The 21,552-nt window shown below is 37.0% G+C and overlaps 1 protein-coding gene across 1 annotated transcript in view; it reads left to right on the top strand.

Moving 5' to 3' along the window:
- The first annotated feature begins 3,813 nt into the window (after positions 1-3,813).
- Positions 3,814-21,552, top strand: part of LOC6564658 (prolow-density lipoprotein receptor-related protein 1) — a 37,294-nt gene continuing 19,555 nt past the window's right edge. Inside the window, exon 1 of the mRNA XM_032738137.2 lies at positions 3,814-4,140. Coding sequence (XP_032594028.1) covers positions 4,012-4,140 — 129 coding nt within the window. The 5' untranslated portion in view covers positions 3,814-4,011. The remainder of the gene's footprint in view (positions 4,141-21,552) is intronic.

Raw genomic sequence — 21,552 nt, 5'->3', positions numbered from 1 at the left:
GGACAGTGCGGCCCAAATGTGTCAACTCTTCTGTTTATGATCGTGGCCAAAACACAAAATCCAACTAGCCAGTTGAGTCATTTTTTGTATTCAGCTGCATTTCCAAAGTCAACTGGTAAATTTAATTTTATTTATAAAATTTTACTCTAATAGAAATCGCTGCAACGTTTGATTTTGTTTGAAAAACCGAAAGATGGTTTTTTATTCAGCTTAAGTCTTGGAATATTAAGCAGCTTTATTATTGAACATCGTTCAGTTTGCTTATAAATAAACGATATTCGAAAAGCTATACTTATTTAAATTTTGTACTTATTTCTCACGTAAGAATGTGATTTAATGGAAAAACAGATCAATGAGTTTCACTTTCGGCTCATATTGGATTTATAAACTAGAAAACTATCCAACAAAGGTATTTATATTGATAAGAGTTTTGCTTTTGGGACTATTAAGTTAAGCTGATGTCCGAAGATAACTCCACAAAGTGTAGCTAGCATATTTATTTTTAGCCATTAGATAAGATACAATTTTAAACCCGCCAAATTTTGAGCTTAATATAATAGATAGAATTTGGTAAAACTAAAATGCAATAAATGTTGGCTATTCAAAAAATTAATTACAGTTATGATGGGTATACAGTCAAATTATATATGGATATGCCTACAAATCTTTCTTAGATCAGAGAAAGTGAAAATTTGTTTGGTAGACAACGTACAAGAACGAAAAGAAGAAACTCTCACATTCTTCGCTTTTTCTTTTACTTCTCTACCTTCGCTACCTCGTAATCTGGAGTGCCATGGGTATATTAGTTATTGGTCGAACAAGATATCATGAAATTGTTGCATAAAGTCAAATTTACATTCATCATTAATGTAAGGAAAATAATATGACTTAGTAAAGGGTATTCCATAGTATAGGGTATTCTACGATCGATGCTCGATTATGTTCGCCACATTCGTTTCCTTCGTGTGAAATGCAAACAACTCCAAGAAGGTATTCGAAGAGAGACAAAAATAAAGCAAGTACGAATACTCTAGTGCAAAGTGCTCGACTGTCCGATACCCTGAACCCAGTTGTTAAATGTATTTATCCAGTGTATTTGTGAAAATATATAGATATATACAGAGATCAATGTAGGCATACTTCTTGGGCCATAACTTGTGTATTGAATATCCAATCTTAATACAATTTTTACAATTGATGAATAACATGTCAAAGTATGTTATAAATCAATTGAAATGCTGTCTTGTGTCTTTTTACGGGCCAAATATGGCCTAAGTGTGTCAGCCCATCGGGCTGACAGCCGACATAACCTAACCTAACCTAGTGCCATCGATAACCGATATGTATCGATATTCACAAATCGAGGCAGTTTTCGACAAAAATCAAATAAACTTAATCTGCGTATGGTACACCAGAACTAAAATTACAAATTCTATAGCTCTTATAGTCTCTGAGATCAGACAGAACGACGGACGGACGGACATACTGATATTGCTAGATGCTAGACTCCTACGCTGATGCTGAACAAGAATATATATACTTTATGGGGCAGAGATAATTCCTTTTATCTGTTACATACTTTTGCACAATAACTTCAATATTCCAGGGTATAAGAAAGCGTCACACTAATAACAAATGCAAGCATGGACAAAGCGCCATCTGGCGACCGTAACACAAATAACAAATCTAGACTCAGACACACACACATATGTGTTTGTTTGTGCACTATCAGTGGGTGCTGCATTTGGGTTGCCTTTTCGGTTGGTGTTGGCCTCTTCACGCCAATATATCAGTTGACCTACAGAGCTGCAGCAGCAACAGCAGCAACAACAGCAGCAACAACGGCAGCCTAACGTCAACGTCGGCAGCGGCATCGTTGCATTTGTTGCCGTCGTCGTCGTTCCAGTTAAACGTGCGACCGCTCCCTACAGCTGACAGCGATAAAGAATACGGAGTGGGGCTTTGTCTGGTTCAGGCCCAGGCCCTGGAGCAGACTTACACAAACACACTCACACACACATAGACACGCACACAGACACACATTTCTCTCATTTCGCCATGAGGCGAATTTAGTGCAGAGCATCAACTTTGCATCCTGTTTACCGACAAATGTGAGAAGAGCCAGTTGCACAAGCGCGCTGCGATAAACGATGCGACGCAGCAATGAAAGCCACCCACGGCACGAACAGTGTCACAGTTTAGCTGACAACAATTTACTTTTGTACATATAAATTTGTATATTTACTTACCGCATTTATTCATTTTAGGCTAGCTTTTCGATCCATATAATATTAAGTACGCATTAATATTAATAAAATTCCAAATTGCGCAGAGAAGTTCAAAGTTAGCTCAACATCAAAATCAAATAAACGCAGCGTTCCATAAAAAAATATTTAGCATCATTGCACCACGGTAGACTCTCACGTTCAAGTTTTGCCTGTTGGTTGCAGCACTTAAGCAAGTGAGCATTTCTGTGTGCGTATGCTATAGTGTGTCTGTGTGTGTGTGTGTTTGTTAGTGTGTGAGTGTGTATTAGTGTGTGTGTGTGTGTGCGCACATGCTAACGCTTCGGGCTTCTTCGGCCGTTTGCGGTCGTGTTCGCAAGCTGCTCGTGACGCTATTTCTTCCACGGTGCAGCGGCTTTCGTGTTGAAGTTCTTCCACTTCTACATTCGGTTGCGCACCGTTGTACGAGACGGTCGCACAATTTTCGGTGCGTTAGTTACACTATTTCCTGCGAAAGCGAATTCGACTGTGATTCGCCTGGGTCGCCAGGCTGTCTCTCTTGATTTCTGTTCTCGTTCTTGTTGTTCTTCATCTTCTTTTTCTTCTTCTTATTCTTCTTCTTCTTCTTGTTCTTATTGGTGTTCTTTAAGTGCAATTTGGACAATGTATTTTTTTTTTAAAGTGTTCTCTTAAAGTGCCAAATAATATTAAATATTTTTTTTACTGTTCTGGTGCCATCAAGGATATCAAAAAATAAATAAAATAAATAACCAAAAATAAAAACAAGCAAGGAAAACGCGCGCGTTCTCTCGCAGGATCGCAAGAAAATAATTCTTGGCTTTGGCTACTTTGTTGGCTTTTATTGATCTAGTTTTTTATTTTAATTTCGCTTAAGAACCGGAAAACACAAACTGAAAACGACGAAATAACCAACAAAGTGCAAAGCCGAAAAGTCCAAAATGATGAACAAACCAAATAAATTGAATAAAATAAAAAAAAATTAAAGAAATAAAAAATAAATGAGAAGGAAGCGAAAGCCGAACCCTATCCAAAAAAGTGGCCGACAAAAAGTTGCTAAAATTTTGAATGTCGCGCGCGAAATGCAAAACGCAACCCAAATTCAAACAAACAAATACCAAATTCGCGCAGATCTACCAAAGAAAAGCACAAAATACTAGGAAACAATAAGCCAAAAAAAAGAAAGAAAAAAATATAATAATAAAAGAAATAAAAATAAAATGAAATCAAAATATGAAATGTCGTAGGAATTTCGGGCAGCTTTTGCTTAAGCCTGAGCTTGCCCAGAGATTATCCCATTCGCCTCTTTTGTTCTGTTTGCGTCTTCTTTATCTGTTTTCTCAGCCAGCGTTTTCTGACGAATTCGCGTTTTGACTTGTCTTTCTTTTGTTTTTTTTTCTGCGCTGGCAGCTTTTGGTTTCATACATGAAATATGTTTTATTTTATTTTTATTTTTATTATAATTTTTTTTTTTTTTGGTTTTCTGCTGATGCAGCTCATGCGTTTATTATTTCGCCAGTTCCTAAACGGCTCTGTCGGCCCGTTGACAATAGCTGAAATTTGTTTTCCTCATTTCTTGCAGTGCCATAAACATCGTAACCTTTTTTCTTTTTTTTTCTTACGTCAAAACGCATCGATCGCATCAGAGGAAAACACCTCGAATACGAATAACCCCAAAACACTGCCCCATACAATTAAACTCAAATAAATCACAATAGCCAAATCGCTGCCAAATCCACAAATCTCTCACTTAAAACACACACAAACCATGGGATCAACGGGATCCCAAGCGACGGCTTCGATGTTCCGTCAGCGACAGACGATGTCGCTGCTCTGGCGCCTCTTCGCCGTTGTCCTCGTACTGAACGCCTGCCATGCGCAGCTCCTCAATGCCAAGGTGAGTAACAGCTGACCGCTAACAGATTAACTAAATTGAACAAACTGAAAAGGGAACACGAGCTAACATCAAGTTAACATTTTAAACAGAGCGATCGTTGTGTAATATAGAAGACTATGAAAATGAAACAGCGTCTTAACAATATAAATTGCTAAAATACTATTTGAGTTTTCCAGCATATTTAGAATTCATAGGTAAACATATTAATTAACTTGCTGAGCATATTTTCATATGTAAAATAGTCAACCGATAAATATATTAACAAGACTTAATAATTTTGCGATTGGTAATTCATCAAAAATGTAATCTCCATTTGTTGTATAAGTCTACATCATTTTTAATTTTAAACGTGTTATCGAAATTGTAGATCACAATTCGGTAAAAATTTGCTAAGAGATCTTAACACATTTGCCAAAAAATATCTTTATCAAGCGTAGGCACTTGAGAATGCTACATAAGTCCGCTACTCTGCTTAGAGCGTCATATTTTCATACTATAGCAATATGACTTATTTGCAGCGTTAAGCGCTTATCTCTCAGATATAAGATAGTGATATGAATGCTGATCAAAAATTGCTGTTGTTACAACGATTTGTAAAGGCAATTAAATATTCAACTTTATTGTTGAGTATATAGAAAGACATAATTATTACCAGATCTTTCGGATATTTCGGCATTTTTTTTTGCTATTTGTGACAACATCTGGCAAAGCAATGAATTTGATTTCTAGAGAAAATATATATATACATTTATATTTGTATATGTGTTACATACTTGTAGTCTGGCTAGAAGCATCAAGAATCTTACCCACAGCATCCTCACACACACTCACATGCACAAACACATGATGATCTAGTTTTTGTCTTATGTAGATGACACAACACACGAGTCGAACAGAAACAGCAACAACGAACTTGATCTATTTTACATGACAGATACATAAATATTAAACAAAAACAAAAAACAACAAAGCAACAACAATAATACTCTGTTGGAATGTATACTATATATATATATACATATATATGTATATATATATATATATATATATATGTACGTACTTTGTTGTTGGAAGAGTTTTTCTACCTTTTGATGTTGACCTTTGCTCGTTTGTAACAAATTAATAAAAAACTAATGAAAATGAGAGCCATTAAACTGAACAAGAAGCAGAACCAGAAGAATGGGGTGTGTGGGGGGGGAGGGGTGTGGAGTTGAAGAAAAGAACACTTGTGTGTACGCACTACTTATCAGCACAGTGTGCGACAGAGACAGCATCTGAGAGCAACAGAGCCAGTGAGAGTCAGAGTCAGAATTCCATAATGGTACCAAAATAAGCATACCCTATAAAATGTACACACATCCATACACACATAAATACACACATACGTTCTTTCGACTGACACCGGATTTGATTGCGACAATTTTTCGTTACAGTTTTTTTTTCTTTCATTTTCATTCTTGAATTCAATTAAATTAAGAAAAACAATTATTTTGTCTGTCAGGCCAAACGCCTTTGAGCTCCATTATGGGTCAGTGGGGTTATCATAATCCAAATTAAAAAAAAAAACAAGGACGGAATATATATTTTTAATAGGTTCTTTCAATTATTATTTGGTTGCCAATTTCGATTTCAGGAATACATAAATATAATCATTTTTTTTGTTTGTTTGAAATTTATATATATTTTTTTTTGCCAATTATGAAAGGCCTGATTGTTGTCCATCACGCGTGAATATATATATTTATATATATATATATATATATATATATATAAATGTGTGTGTGTGTGTTTGTGCCCATCATAATGAGCTGATAGCTAATGGCTGATAGCCTCTTATCAGCGTGTTAATGACATGTAGTCGAAGAAGTCAGCGTCGCCGTCGTCTTGCCATGAAATAATTTCTTAAATTAACATTTCAATAAAAATAAAACAACAACAACCACAAAAAAAAAAAACAGAATAAAAAAAGGCAATTATATGCTAGTAGTCAATGTAACCAGCGCCTTATCAGACTGGCTCAAGCAATTACAACGTATTCTGCAAGAAAACTGAACGAAAATGAAAACGAACTGAATTAAGAGCAGGCCATCGAATGGGGTCAGTCAGCAACAAAGAGTCCCTCATGCTAGCGATATGCGTGCATGTGGTTGCATCCGGCGTATGCGCAATATGCGCATTGCGTTTACAGAACACGCATACGCACAGGTTAACAGCTTAACTAACAGGCGAAGGAATGCTGAGAATACGCTCGTATGTTAAGCTTATAAGCTGAACGAGAGATTAACAGCGTGTAAGGATAACATTTCAAGTAACAGATAATAACTGTTAAGATCACTTACATGATTTGCTTAACAGAGCCGAGGAAGAGTGTGGCTGTGATAACAGCAGATTGAACGGATAAGCTGATCACGTGTTAAGGGATAACATTAATCATTTACATGCGAATTGGCAGCGTTAACAGCGTAATTGACTTGGACACCCACAGGTGTCGCTTCAACTGTAACAGCTGAAAGTTTATCTGATCACACGCAAATATATAAGATTTATGCATGTCGGTGTGGGTTGTGTAGGTTGGGTGGCCTTATTAACAGTCGTGCCGACTGCAAATAGTAAAAGTTTTAGGTGGAGCCGCTGTATTTAGCTATTATACGCTAATTACAGCCAGCAGATACAAATGTATCTGCACATGTGCGCCTGCATATGTATCTACATACATGTATGTGCGAGTGTATCCATAGCTATATCTATATCTCTATAGGACTGACATATGTGGCCTGCATGTCATCAGATTTCGTCTCTCTTTCTCCCCCCTCCACTCGTCTGTCTTTCTGTCAAAATATTTGCAAAGACAGCAAACAGTTGCCACAAAACAACAACAATAACAATAAGTGCCACAGCATTGTCTTTGTCTGCTCTTCCTTTTAATTTCGTTCATGTTCTTTTGCATTTTCGTTTTTTTTTCTTTTTTTCTTTTTCTCAGCAAATCAATTCTTGAGATGAATTTTATTTGACTTGCTTTCTTTAGTGCGTTCATTTCTGTTGCTTTCTGCTCAATTGTTTGTTTGTACAACATATGGACACAAGATGTTGCCACACATGTGTTGCTGCTGATGCCTCCAGCAATACCCCAGAAGATATATATATATTTATATATATATTTATATACATATATATAAATATATTTTGGTTTGGCATGTGCGATCTCATGCAATTTTAACTGGAATCAACCAGAACAAACAGCAACATTAACAGCAGCAACACCAATTGCAGCGATCGTCGCACAACGGCAACAGTTGCCGCTGTCTGTCGTCTGACACTCGAGCTCAAGTTCAGCTCACAGCAAAACCTCCCCCACATTAGCGGCCACTCCCGCCACCTGCCCCAAGTTGCAAGTGTAAACTATTTGGCTCTGTCAATTGGCAACATGCGACGCTTCCGCCATGTGTTTTGTTTTTTGCTGGTTGGTCGTTGGTCAAGGGGATAGGGTTGCGGGGGGTTCTGCTTTTTTAGCAATTAGTCATAGAGTTGCCCTTTTTTTGTGCCTTTTAATACCAAAACTGGCCAAAAATACAACAACAACAAAAGCAACAAGAACAGCAGCAGCCAACAGCTGGCCACCGTCCAACAACTGACAACAAGAAGAATAAGAGATGTATGCATTTTGTAATAGCCAAGTCTGAAGCAAACATCTATAAATAGTTGGCCAACAACGCCGCAACAAAAAGATACAAGATACAAAACTATACAACAAACAGATACAGATACAAAGAATCACATCAAATCGAAAACGTAAATCGTAAATCGCAAATGGATAAGAAGAACAACAATCTACCATAAGAACACTGACTTGTGAATACTCTAAGAAGCATCCACTTCAAATTCGAGTTGCCAATTATCGACTGAAGGTCAAATTGATAGCAAGTCAAGTGAAAAAAATGAGAAACACTTTAAAAGTTATTTCCCGTATTTTATGATTTCCTGTTTTTACATGCCCGTGTGCTAGTCAAATGTAAACAGACAGTTAAAACTGAAACTCTGCTTAAGTTTTAACTAAATGTGTAGAGAATCGAACTAATTTCGATTCGATGACATGCTAATTAAATGCTCATCATCATTATTTCATTCATTACGTCATCGTCGCTTGACGTAACGTTGGGTTTTATCAGTTACATAATTGTTGATTTATTAGCCCATTTTTATTGAACTTATCGGCTTAACTCGAAATGTTTGGAATGCACCGGCGGAGACGAGGCGAAATGGTTAATTTTGTGGCACGAATCAGTCAGCAAACAGACATAAGCTGTCTGCTGTGGCACTCGAGTGGAGTCGAGTCAAGTCGAATCGAGTCGCATTCTCCATTATTTAAACATAGACCATAGGACAAACATCTGGGTAGACTGGCGAAATGCCACGAAAACCGGATAAGTGTTTCGCATCTAAGGGAATTATCCGATTCGTAGTTCTACGTAATGCCCGCTATAGACTAAACAGATACTCCGAACGTATCGGGCGCCGGCGTTGTTTGCACAGTGGCTTGGAATGATGTAAACCAATTTCTGTTGATGCTATTGTTTATCAGACTTGCTGCTGTTATTTTTGTAATTCAATATTTATCTGGCACGTCTGCCACAATGAGTGTGCCACACTGGCACTCGAAGCACTCACACACTCAAATTCGTTCACTCACACATTCGATTCAACTCATGAATAATAATTGTTTGGCTTTTGCATTGCGTAAATCTTGAAAATAGAAAAATACAACAAGACGAGACTTCCTCCCCACCCATCTCCATCCCCCCACAGGGAAAACTGTCACATTTTGCCTTTTAAGTTATTACAAAATGCAGAAATGGCCGAGTCTCAAATGCGTCGAGTGGGTGTCTATCTATCTATTTATCTATGTATCTATCTGTTTATGTATCTATCTATCTATCTATCTATCTATCTGTGTGTAGCTGTATCTATTGTGTCATCCTAGTGGCAGCTGCCTTTGTAATTAACTACTAGCTGACCAGCCTCGACGCGACTTGACTCGACTCGTTTCTGCTCGACCTACAGCTACCCAGTTGCAGAGAACTCTCAGCTATACATGAGTAATAATAATAATAAAGCTCTTCAATATCTGTATTAAATATCTGATTTACATTGAAGATGTATTTTCGATTATTTTGATCCTCGCTTTAATAAATATTTTATGCTTTGATCCTCGATTAGTCAGTTACAGGGTATTCACAAAGCAAAACATAAGACTCACTAAAAAAAAAATGACACTTTGCAAACTATTTTGCACATTTAGCACATTAGCAATAAAATCAGTTGACAAACTGCACCCAAATGCTCGAATGTGGCTAATTTTCACATTCAACCCTAGAAAAATGACAATCATGATGATGTTATGAGACGAAGGCGTTCCATTTTATCGATATCTGCCTTCGTTTCTTGAAAATTCGATTTCCAGGAACAATAAAAGAAACAATTTTAATGGCAATTAAAATAATTTTAATACAAAATGTGCATATGCATATTATTGATCAACAGGACAAATGTCAACAAGATTGGCTTAGAACCACCCAAGCCTTAGTAATTTTGACTCTTCAGTACTTGTATCTGCCATAAGATATGAGAGCAATTCTTTGCAAAATTCCTAAAGGGAAACTTGGCAATAAAACTAGAAAATATCAACCAGCTGTGTTCACGGTATATCGGTGTCGAGCACACTCGATTATAGCACTCTTACTTGTTTTATTTATTTATTTATGGCTTTTATGTCATTCGAATTGATAACAGAATTATTCTAGATGACTATTCGAAGTCTCGAAAATAACTTCAGTACTATTTCTAAGAGGTGCTTTTTATGGTAACACAAAGAAAATTTGTTGTTCGTTTGTTTTTCCTCAGTTGCGAAAACCAATTTTTCACAATCAATAAAATCAAATTAACAAGATATGAAAATTGGGCTACAATACACAAAGACTCTACTAAAATGCCTGTACATAAATCGCAATTGGTGCAGCTGTCTGTCTTTTTTTTTTGGTTTTGGGTATAATATTCTGATCTGATCTAAAAATTTTTATGGGTTGGGACTTGGGAAAGAGTCATTTTTTTTTTTGGGTGTGGCCTTGCCACCAGATGCGGTTGGGGTGACATCAACAGCTGCAACTCGTCAATATGCGCCAATTTATAATCGCTATATAAATCTTTCATTTCGGTTCGTGGAAATTGAAATAAATTCGAATGCCAGCCTTCAGTCAAAATGCTATCGTGGGGATCTCTGCACTCTTGTCCCCGTCCCTCTTCTCGTCTCTGTCTGTCTGGAGTTGCATCATCTTGCAGCTGGAGCTGAAGCTGAAGCTGGAACTGAAACTGAAGCATGACGTTGTGTCACCGCTGGGCGTTTCGAGGTTCTATCAAAAAAGCATATGAAAATATTTAAATGGGTCTTCATGGGAAATTGCTGCTCAATTTGAATTAATTGAAGCTCGCGCGTTAATTGCCAAAACTGTTTACATCAATTTCTTAATATCAAAAAGAACAAAAAAAAAAATAAATAAAAAAATTAAAACAAATCGAAATTAATAAAAAAAATATATATATATGTAAACATAAAGGAAAACCTAATTTGCTTTTATTGGTCTTTGGCAGTCAATTAATTGGTAAACAAAACATAAAAGCCAGAAGCGAACAAAACTCAAACGAGGCAGCAATAAATGCATAATTATGCTAATTCATTAATTTGCTATTGCATTAATTTATACAAAAAAAAAAAATAATAATAATAATAAACAAGAAAATAAAACCAGAAAGTAGAGCTAAAAATCTCAACTGGCCGAGCCCTAAATGCCCTCCCATTCAAAAACTTACTCAAAGCAACCATTTTTTGTGACTAATTCTTATATCTGCTATAAGCGATCATTTGTCCCTGATTTAATATCCTCTAATTTTGCTTCAGATAAGAAAAGGAATAGCAGTTTACTAAAAGAAAAATCGAATATTTTATAAATATTTCTCTGCCAGCTTTTTGTATTCCATACTGTATCCGTTTTTGATCCCTGGGCCAAGTGTTCTTAGCTTAAAAGCTGACTCAAATCACGTGAGATTCAGTTGAGAGTACAGGTAATAAATATATTTATTATCCTCGCCGAATTATAAAATAGTTGTGATAATAGTTGCCATAATATCTTAAAAACTGACTTATTTGGAGTGAGACTCAGCTGATGATATATATTTAATATCTTCGCAGTACTAAAACATATTTCTTAGCTGATATCTTCAAAGGTGCAGGATTCTATAAGCGTAATCTTTGAAAATGGAAACTATTAATAACTATAATATATATATATAACAGGAATATTAAAAGTTTTACACAATCGAATTGCGAATGTAGATTTTTTATTAGCAATTGTTAGAATATTAAATTATTAAATATTTCCAAATGGCTTCAAAACTGAGTCAAATCACGCGACACCCAGTTGATGTTACATTTCAGATAAATAATTAATATTCTTGCAGAACTATGAACTATTATCTTTGAAAATGCCTTTGTATTAGTTCCGTATTGTTTAGTTATTTATTTTTAAAATTTAGACTCGTATGACGCAGGAAAATGAGCAGATTTATCAAATCGAATTGGGCATTTTCTTATAATTGAAATATGTTTTCAAATTAAATCAATAAGTCTTTCTAAATGGGTAATAGGTCGCCTCTCTACACTTCAACTTACTATCAGTAAGATATATATATTTCAACTTGACAGCTGGCTGTCTATCTGTCTGTAGATCTGTCTGACAATAGTCAATATGCTTTCGGATTGAAAAGGGTAAAAAGCAGCACATTTTGATTTTCGATTTCTTGAATAATTTGAATGGCATTTTCGTATTGTTTGCCGATAAATTTAGCTAATTATGCGCTATGTGTTGGCCATGTTTTAGTTGGCTGCTTTGCCTTAGTCAGCCAGTTTTTGTTGTTGTTATTAGTTTAGTTAGTTAGTTTAGTTCTTCTTATTTTTCTTCTTGTTGTTGGTGTGTTTTCGTTTCAATTAAGTGAAAAATGTAAAGCACTCAACATACATTATAGCAAAGAAAACCCAGTCAATTGCAGATAAGATATAACTAACTAATAGAGCACACACACACACACACACACACACGCATACACGCATTTTATATAGCTGGCATAGTTTGGTGCTGCTTCTTTCTTATGTTTGTTGTTGCTGGTCTCATGTTATATTTTTTTTGTTGCCAAGCTGATGATAAGCGCGGCAACATGACGTGTTGCAGCGGCATTGATAGCAGTCAATAGGTGTGCGCTGTGCTGTTCTGTGCTGCTCAAACTGTCAATGCATACACTCAAACAAATAGTCCATCTGCATACAGCAGATTCTTATACTTGCTGCGCAAACATCATTTTTAAATCAATTCTTCTGCTTTTTACAGTTTTGGAATTTCGACTGAGTCGACCAATTCAATATTTTGTGAATCGTTTTGGCTGTCGGCGTGTGTTGAGGGTGCCGGGCGGGAGGGGGGGGGGGGGGGGGTTGGTTAGCGGGCTAATGAATCTTAATTGAATGCATAATTGTGACATTTGCATGTATTAAGATTGCCCCTATGATGCCCCTCCCTTTGCCTGCTCCGTTTGTCTCAAGTCTATTGGGACAGAAACGTTTGATTGCTTTATTTTATTTTCTTTGGTTTTTAGTTGTATTTTATTTTTTTATTTATTTTTTTTATTTCTGTGTTGGTTTTTGGTTCTGACAACCGGTTTGGCTTATTAGGCGCTTAACGACGCCGCCGCAACGCTTGCCACAATTTATGATTACTTGCGGCTCTTCGGAACTAGTCGCCTTATCACTACTTCGGCATTTAAGAGCCACATTTTGGTGTTTTTTTTTTTTTATTTTTTATTTTCGTTTTCATTTTGGCCACAGGTGCCGAAAACTATTCAGTTGTTTGAACCCAAACAGCCCAACGCAACCCAACAACAAACCGACCAAGTTTGTTTCAACTCGAGCACGCTGACTCAGCGCACAAATATGCGCTACTTGTAGTCCGATCCGATACTCAGTTTCATACTCATGGGTGTACTCATCGGCGAAATGGTGTCATTTGCAATTCGAACTGCAGTCAGCAATAATAGCCAACTTTGGCAAGTTCATTAGCTTCTGGGTCTGCAGACTTGGTCGGTTGACTGGCAATGAAATGACTACGCAAAATATCCCATATAACAAAGCTGACATCAGTTTGCAATGCCTACAGTGAACGTCTTAGAATGAACTTAGCTCCAAACAATTCTTATATATAACATTATCATATTTTTTTATTATATATATATCAAGATTAATGTATTCTTGATAAGCATCCATAACCGGGTCTATACAGCCCTGTCAGTCTGTCTGTATAAACAAGCAGATTCCAGAGACTGTAAGAAGCGAAGCTCGATGTTAATAGAAGGCTCAATTTTAAAGAAATACATTTCTTTTTGAGAATTTAGATATCGTGATCTAATATTGATCAGCTGTACAATTTATTTAGATCTTTATCACTTTGAATATATATGTAAAGACTTGGGTTCAGAGTATCGCCGAGTCGACTGGAGTATTCTTACTTCTTTTCATTGTAGCGCAGCTCAGTTATAAATCTTAATATTAGTCAGTGTGTCTTTATTCACTCTTTTCACTTGCCATTACTGATTTACTTTAGATTTCCTTTTTAACAGTTGGGTGATCATATAGTAAAATTCATAGCTAGTAAGACCTACATTTTAATTAAACGTGACTTAGCTTGAGTACAAAAGTCAAAACAAATTAATTCGTAAGTTTATGCAGTCAGTTAATGAGCTAAGAGGTCTCGCTTAAAAGTGTATTGTATGGAAACAATAGCTGAACTCAAACTAAAGCTCATAGTAGCCAAAAGTGTCACCATAACTCGAGTTGTGTCTTCGATGGGGCTTAGTAAGTTGAAGAAACAGCAGAAGCTGCTCAGACATTGTTCAACAGTTAAGAGGTATTTTCATTGTTCCAATTTGATTGATTGATGGCTTTTTAATTGTACTTCCTATGCGTGGACAATATACAACTAGATATGCAAATATACATATACATATATATATATTAATATATTTATATATATGCGTATGTGTAAATGTATCTATGAACTGAATAGCTGAAAAAAATAAAAACGTTTTCGATCTCAAGAGCTGTTGAGCGCGAAATAAATAAATAAAAGAAAAGAAAAAAAACAAGTTTACAATCATTATGAAGCTATGATTATCAAGCACCTCATTTCGCATTGATTTATGCATTAGTAATTCAATTAGCAACAACTTTTGAATTTTTTTTAATCATTTGCAACTCTTTTTCACATCTCTTGTTGGTTTCTATCTATTTTCAGGTATGTGTCGATTTAATATGCTCTAACACTCACATTGCTTTAGATCGGTAAGTCTCTCTATCTGTGTGTGTTTTTGGGTGTGTGTGTGTGTGTGTGTGTGTTTGTGTGGGCTCTTTAAGCCAGTTTAAACAGACAGCTTGACGCTTGAGCTCGTCTTTGGGCTAAGCCGACCACGCCCCATGTGGCCAGCCTCCCCCACCTGTTCGCGCCACGCCCCTCTTGCTGGACATGGGCGCCTTCCAGTTTTGGGCCAAGGGTCGGTCACTAAATGTGCCTATTAGCTGTCAAAAGGCAAATATTTGTTTTTGTCACTAGACTTGGCAACAACCGCAACCAACAACCAACACTCGTCGCTTGCCCAAAAGCCGAACTTGATTTATTTCCTGTGTGTGTGTGTATGTGTGTGCGTAGCGCAGTTTCAGCTGTTGTTGCTGTTGGCCACAATAAAACGTGCCGCCAAACAAACAGAAAATTTCAAACAGCAACAGCAACAACAACAACAACAAACAATTTGACCTTGAGCCATGTTGTTGTCCACTCCATTAGACAACCTTTTTGTCCATTCAGTAGCAGCAGCAATGGTCAAGTTTAAAATTCACCACCAAATAAATATGATCTGAATTGTTTAATTCAAATACACAATTTGATGAGCTATTTGAAACTTTTCAAAAATCAGACACTTTCAAAATACTCTCTTTTAAGGCATTTGCATTTGCAGTCGACGTAAGAAGAGAACTAGTTGAACTAGTTTCCACTAATTTTGCTCTGAGCTAAAAAACAATCTAAAATAAAGTCTAGCTTGTTCAGAAGGTGAATAGTTCTCTCATTTGGCTGGCATATGTTATGTAGTAGATATTGCTATATTGCTTAAAGTTGATGTTTGAATGAAAAACACGTTCATTTCAGTGCTATTTATTTTTATTTTCTCTTTTAGGTTTTTATGTTCAACATTAGTGCAAATCAGTAGAGCAATATAAATATGTAGTTAGTTAACTTTCGGAAACATATTTGAAAAACATGCTCATTTTAGTTTTATAATTTTTATTTTGTAGATTTTTATGATTGCAATTAGTGCAAATCATTATAGCAATAATGAAATACATAAATGCATGTGTAGTTTGTTAACTTTGAAAACATATTAGAAAAACACATATGCGAAAACGCGCTAATGAACAAATGTAAATTTTGTTTTTTTTTTTTTTTTATGACGCCATCAAACAAATGTCGAAATTATTTTGCAACTTTGGACTCAGAGCTGTTTTTGGCCGGCATTGTCAGCAGTTCAAACTTGCTAACACATCAGATAACGAGAGTGAGAGAGAGAGATAGATAGATAGAGCGAGAGAGAGAGAGAGAGAGTGATAGATGGCGAGGAATGGGGCGTGTGCTGAGTGTCACTCATAAGTCGCAGTCGCAGTCGCAGTCACAGTTCCAGTTGCAGTTGCAGTTGCAGTCGCAGCTTACGCTAATGCAGTTCAAGTGTTAGAAACATAGAAGAAATAACTCATTTTGCGGCTTCTCCTTGCGCCACTCGCCCCCAGTCATGCACCTCTTTAGAGTTTCTGGGTAAATGTGCAGCAATGCGCTAAAGAAATCAACAAGCCGCTCAAGAGGCACACACATACCCCTCCACCTCCGGCCCCCTTTTCCAGTGTTAGCAGCACTCGTGTTACTGAGATGCTGTGACAATGACAAGGAGGTCTACAAAGATGCGAGACGACAACTGCGGCTAAAGCAGATGAAGATGAGGAGGCAGTGGCAGGGACAGGGAAAGGGGCAGGGGCAGCTATTGAGGTTGCAACTAGAGATGCGCACGTGTTTCATTTATTTTGTTATTTCCTAAATGACACGAACTTCAAATAAAACAAACATACACTCACCATGCCAAATTCTAGCAAAGACATTTAGTTTTGTTTTGAATTTTAACGAGTTGTATTCTTTATTGTTTAAATTCAAAAGTAACTTATGCAGTTCAACGTTTTGTACTCCTTCACTTCGAAATGAATAATGCATTCGTTTAAACATTTTGCCGACAATTTTTAATTCAAATTAATTCAAAAAGGTTTTTTTCTTCGTGCCTCTTCAGGTCAGGTGATTTTTTACATTTTTTTTATTTTGTACAACAACTGAACGGATGCTGTGAATCGAAAAAAAAAACAACTTATAAGCAATCAAATTTGTGGCACTATTTCCCCCAATTACCCAGTCTTGTTTAGAAGCACAAACTTAACTAGATTTTGAACTTATTAAACTCTGACGGCGTTTGCTTTCAAGCATTCTCTTGCCAAACCTAAACTCATTGGAAATATTCAGCTTTACCTTATGTTTAATAATGTAGAGGACAGTAGTAGCATATGGATATGGATAGTATAACATTCAAATAAAAAATATCGCTGTTATAATCAATTATATTTGTATTTTCATTGCCAAAATTTGGTTTGTTTTTTGATTATTTCCACATAGCTCGAATCTGTTTTCACGTGCGCATCTCTAATTGGGACTCAAGCGCAGAAACTGAGCCTGAGTCTGAGTCTGGGTCTCCTCTAGTAATTACGTTTACTTGTTGTCTGCTGTTGTTGTTGTCGTTGTTGTTGTGTGTTGTCTGTTGTGTGTTGTGTAGGTGTAATACCTTTAATAAGCAGGATGACGTTGCACTTGGCGACGACGACAACTGCAGTTTAACACAGCAGAGTAGAGCAGAGCAGAGCCGAGGGGAATACCTTTGTTCAGCGTTGACTGCTGCACTCGAGGCGGCAGGCGGCACCCCGTTTTGCCCTCGGGCACCTGCAATCTGTGGAGTCCACACCCCGACCCCTACTGACTGCAACATAATGAACCCCATTCTTAGCAACCACATTATGAGGTTAGTTTTGTTTTCGAGCAAACGACAACAATAACAACAACAATAAAAATCAACGCATTGGTTCATTTTTTTTTTTAATATATATATTTTGTAATTTTCAACTTTTGACTGGGTTAGTATTAGCAGTGTTTCGTAGGCCCAAGTATTTGTGAAAAATGCTCTGACATTTTAAGGTGCTAGTTTTGGTCTTCTTGCTAAATGTGCACATTTCCTGTTTTTATTTATTTCTTGTTTAATTATCCATATGATTGTCAGCCACGTACTTAGCTTACTTTTAGCATGCTTTCATTTTCAGCTGGGCTGTCGTCTTTAACGACTCTTGACGCATAAAATGGCTAAGACAAAGATTATGTTGAACGCATGTAAATGACTAGAACCAAGCTCTAAGTCTATGGGGTGTATACCTTTAAGAAATATCAACAGCTTGATTACAAGGGAGATACCGTCAGAGTTAAAGTTAAAATAAATAATAAGAGGTAAATCGAGGAAGGGGTAAACAGAAAAACAAAATTAAAAATAGATATATTGGCTGATTGACTCATTAGGTATTTAAATTTAAATTGAATTTGGCACAGCAGGGTATGTGTTAGTCAACCATTTCTTCTCGCCTGTTGCTTGTTTGTTGACTTGTTTGCATGGGCAACGGCAACGTGCTTTGCATGTTTGGGCTGTCAGCGAAACTGAAATCAAAACCAGCGCCCACTTAATGCGCCAAACACGTTGCTAAAAATAAAGAAGAAGAGGTGGGTGGAGGGGGTGGGCGGGAGGAAGGAAGGGGTGCGAGGGGACTGGGGTAAACAATCACTAATCGCGATTTCAGTCAAGAGACTGGCTTGAAGTGTGGCTTCCTTATGGTCTTCGAGTGGCCATTAATTTATGCAGCTTCTATGCCTCCATACCCCTCTCTCCCCGACCATATTAGCAATTCTGGATGCCTTTTGCATACGCTTTTAGTTTTTATGGCTCAAAACAATTTGGTAGGCCGCAAGTGTGTTTTTTTGCCTTTTTTTTTTTTGTTGGACAATTTGATTGATTCCGCTGATGAATTTTCATATCGGTTTTCTTTTTGTTTTTGTGTTTATATTATTCGTATGCGATTTGTGGTGATGAGGTAATATCGGGGCAAGCGATAAGCTGGAACTGCGTATAAATTGCTCTGCTCCCAGCGACTGCCTGAGCCCCATGAGTCTGTGGACTTTACTTGGCGCGGGTTCCGTTTCAGTCTGTCTGCGGGGGGAGAATGTATGGGCCTTGGCGTGGCTCAGTATTTCTAGATAACTTAATCGCCGGCTGCGTTTGCTACGTCAATATTTAATTTATTGATATGGACGGAATGGAGCGGAGTGGAGCACAGACGCCGTTTACACTGTCCCCGCAAATAAGCAAACGCAGTGGCCTCAAAAACCAAAACAGAAAAGAATGGGAAAAACTATGGAGGATAAAAAAAAACAAACCCTGTCAGACAGACTGTCGACCAAATGTGCGTCTCTCACTCAGTGCGACACGACAAGGAAAAACTGTCAGCATCCAGCAACAATAAGTATGATCGATGGCTCAGCTGTTGTTTTACTAGCTTTACGGCTGCTCATGTGTGTAAATCATCGGCGAGTCAATTTTAAGTAGCACGCTCATTACCGTCTTAACTTCAGTCTCTGTCTGCATCTCTGTCTACCTCCCGAAACTGCAATGAAATACACAATAATACACCTCGTTCGAGCCTAGCCTGATCTTTGCTTGTTCTCGTAGAATGCAAATTGTTATTTCGTCGTATTTCCATCAGTTTATTGAAATATTATGAATTATTACAAGGCTCTTGAAATGTCACTCAATATTCAGCTATTGTCTATTTTTAGCATTTCTAACATTCTCGAATGTCAGGTATGTTGTCTGCACATTTTCATAGAACACATTCTGTACATTCAACATTCGTAAAGTATGTTGTGAATTTCGAATTTCGTATGTAAGTTTGGCAAAGTATGGCAATATCAATGCCACAAAAAGTTGATATTTTTATTAAAGTACAAGCAAAACAAACTTTTCGCTCTTTAAGGACACCGAATGTAAGGAATGTGAATGTGCGAAATGTTGGGCATGATGGCATCAGACTATTAATAAAGCTATCCAGCTATTTTTGCCTCATTCTTCATTATAGATAAATGTCACTCATAAACAGATTATATTGTGTTGAATATGATTGTTCGATTATATGATGCACGCTAATGTTGGCATTAGCATAATGAGACATCTTGATCGGTTGACTGCCGCACGATTTACATATATGTCATGTTCAATTACATATGCCAGCCATGCTATAATATTAAAATGCTTAAATTAAATAACATTATTCGTATGCTATGCCATCTACATATAAATGTTTGCATTAGCATATTTGTAGACTTGGACGAGATCAGATAATGAATGCTTGGTGCCAATTAATGCAGACTATGAATGTTAGCGTTAATTGAGCGAGTGTAATTGAAGATGTACAAAATGTTTTCTATATTTATTGCATATTGAATTTCCACATTAGAAATTGTTTGATTAACTTATACATATATATTTTCGTATGTATGTATATATGTATATATGTAGTGAGTTCATTTACTAGTCAGAGTACATTGACACTTGAACGTCAAGTTCAGTAAACTTTATTTTTGGTCTTACTTTGCACAGAGATCGTATTTCGAAACACACACACATTTGAGGGTGTAGAATTCATATTCAAAGCCATACTCAGATTCCCAAAGCACCTCTCACAATTCACAATTCGCATGCTTGTAGTGCAGTGTTTCGTCTTGGCAAATGCCCATGAAGAAGTTAGCAGCAGCACACACACACCCACACACACACACACTCACACAGACACACACATACACAACATAAAAAAAGAAAACGAAAACGAAAACACTGAAATACAAATAATAATAAAATTAAAACTTTTGCTGCGGCTTTTAAACAATCACTCAACTATGCCAACTTGCTGACCATATATCCATATATCCACTAATGTATGTATGTATGTATGTGTGTGTGTACACAAGTGTGTACATAGAGACTCGGTCAGGTAATTTAGTTTAAAGCTTAGACATAGGCATAACGCAAGTGGACTGTGAAGCATCGTCGAAGTCTTGACGCCTTCAGCGTTGACAGCTCCGTCGTCACCCAAAATACGAGTATACCACATTGTCACGAGTCTCAGTCACCCAAGTCACCCAAGTCACCCAAGTCACCAGTTAGCAGTTAGTAGTTAGCAGTTAGCAGTTAGCTGCCACCAGTCACAGTTACAGCGCCAACAGCCAACAGTCGCCAGACTGACCTACAACGGAGCCACTGACTCGATGCCGTCGCCAGTCGCACTCGCAGTCGCAGTCGCAGTCGGCGTTGCAGTCACAGTTACAGTCACAATTGCAGTCGTCTGTCATCTGTCGTCTGTGCGTGCCTAATGAGTTGCAATAATGCTAAGCCGAATGAAAATTGCATATTATATGCATATATGTACATATGTATTTGCATACACATTAATATTGTGCCTACCCCTCCCAGACGCACACACACACACACTCACACACACATGGGAACACCAAAAGCCACAGATATTATTTGTGTTTTATTTAGATACTAGAAGGCAAGTACAGTGTTGACTGCCTAAACTAAATTCGGGCAAATGCCGCAGATTAGAAACCCTTGTCGACCGAAGTTAACCCAATGGCAAATAAATTATTGTTTTCAGCTTGAAATATTTTCGTCCTGCTGCGTAGACAATATTCGACATTCCATATTATATTCTGTCAAAATGTGTGGCATATATGTCTATGTCTATATTTAGATGCCAGCAGATTAACTACGATCGACAAGCGTATGCAATCGTCTGCGTATCTAAGCTAAGTGTGCTTTGACAACTATATAATCCGGTCATGTCTGACCTGGCTGCAGCAAAAAGTGTTATACATATATATATAATATAAGACTTAAAAAATAGGGATATATGGACTCATCAAGTGGTGCTCAATTATATATATATACCTAATGGAGACGTCTTCTGTAATGTGTTGCATGTTTTCAAATGAAGATGGGATTAATTAGGAATGGTACTCACATAAAGTCCTGCAAACTGTACAAGCTACTATTTGAATTTTTAAAACTCGCTTAAATTTGACTCAGGCA

Source organism: Drosophila grimshawi, unplaced genomic scaffold (genome assembly GCF_018153295.1).
Source record: "Drosophila grimshawi isolate 15287-2541.00 unplaced genomic scaffold, ASM1815329v1 contig_848, whole genome shotgun sequence".
In the NCBI taxonomy this organism is placed as follows: Eukaryota; Metazoa; Arthropoda; class Insecta; order Diptera; family Drosophilidae; genus Drosophila; species Drosophila grimshawi.
Note: the sequence above shows the minus strand (reverse complement) of the source record. Positions and strands in the feature narration are given on the sequence as shown.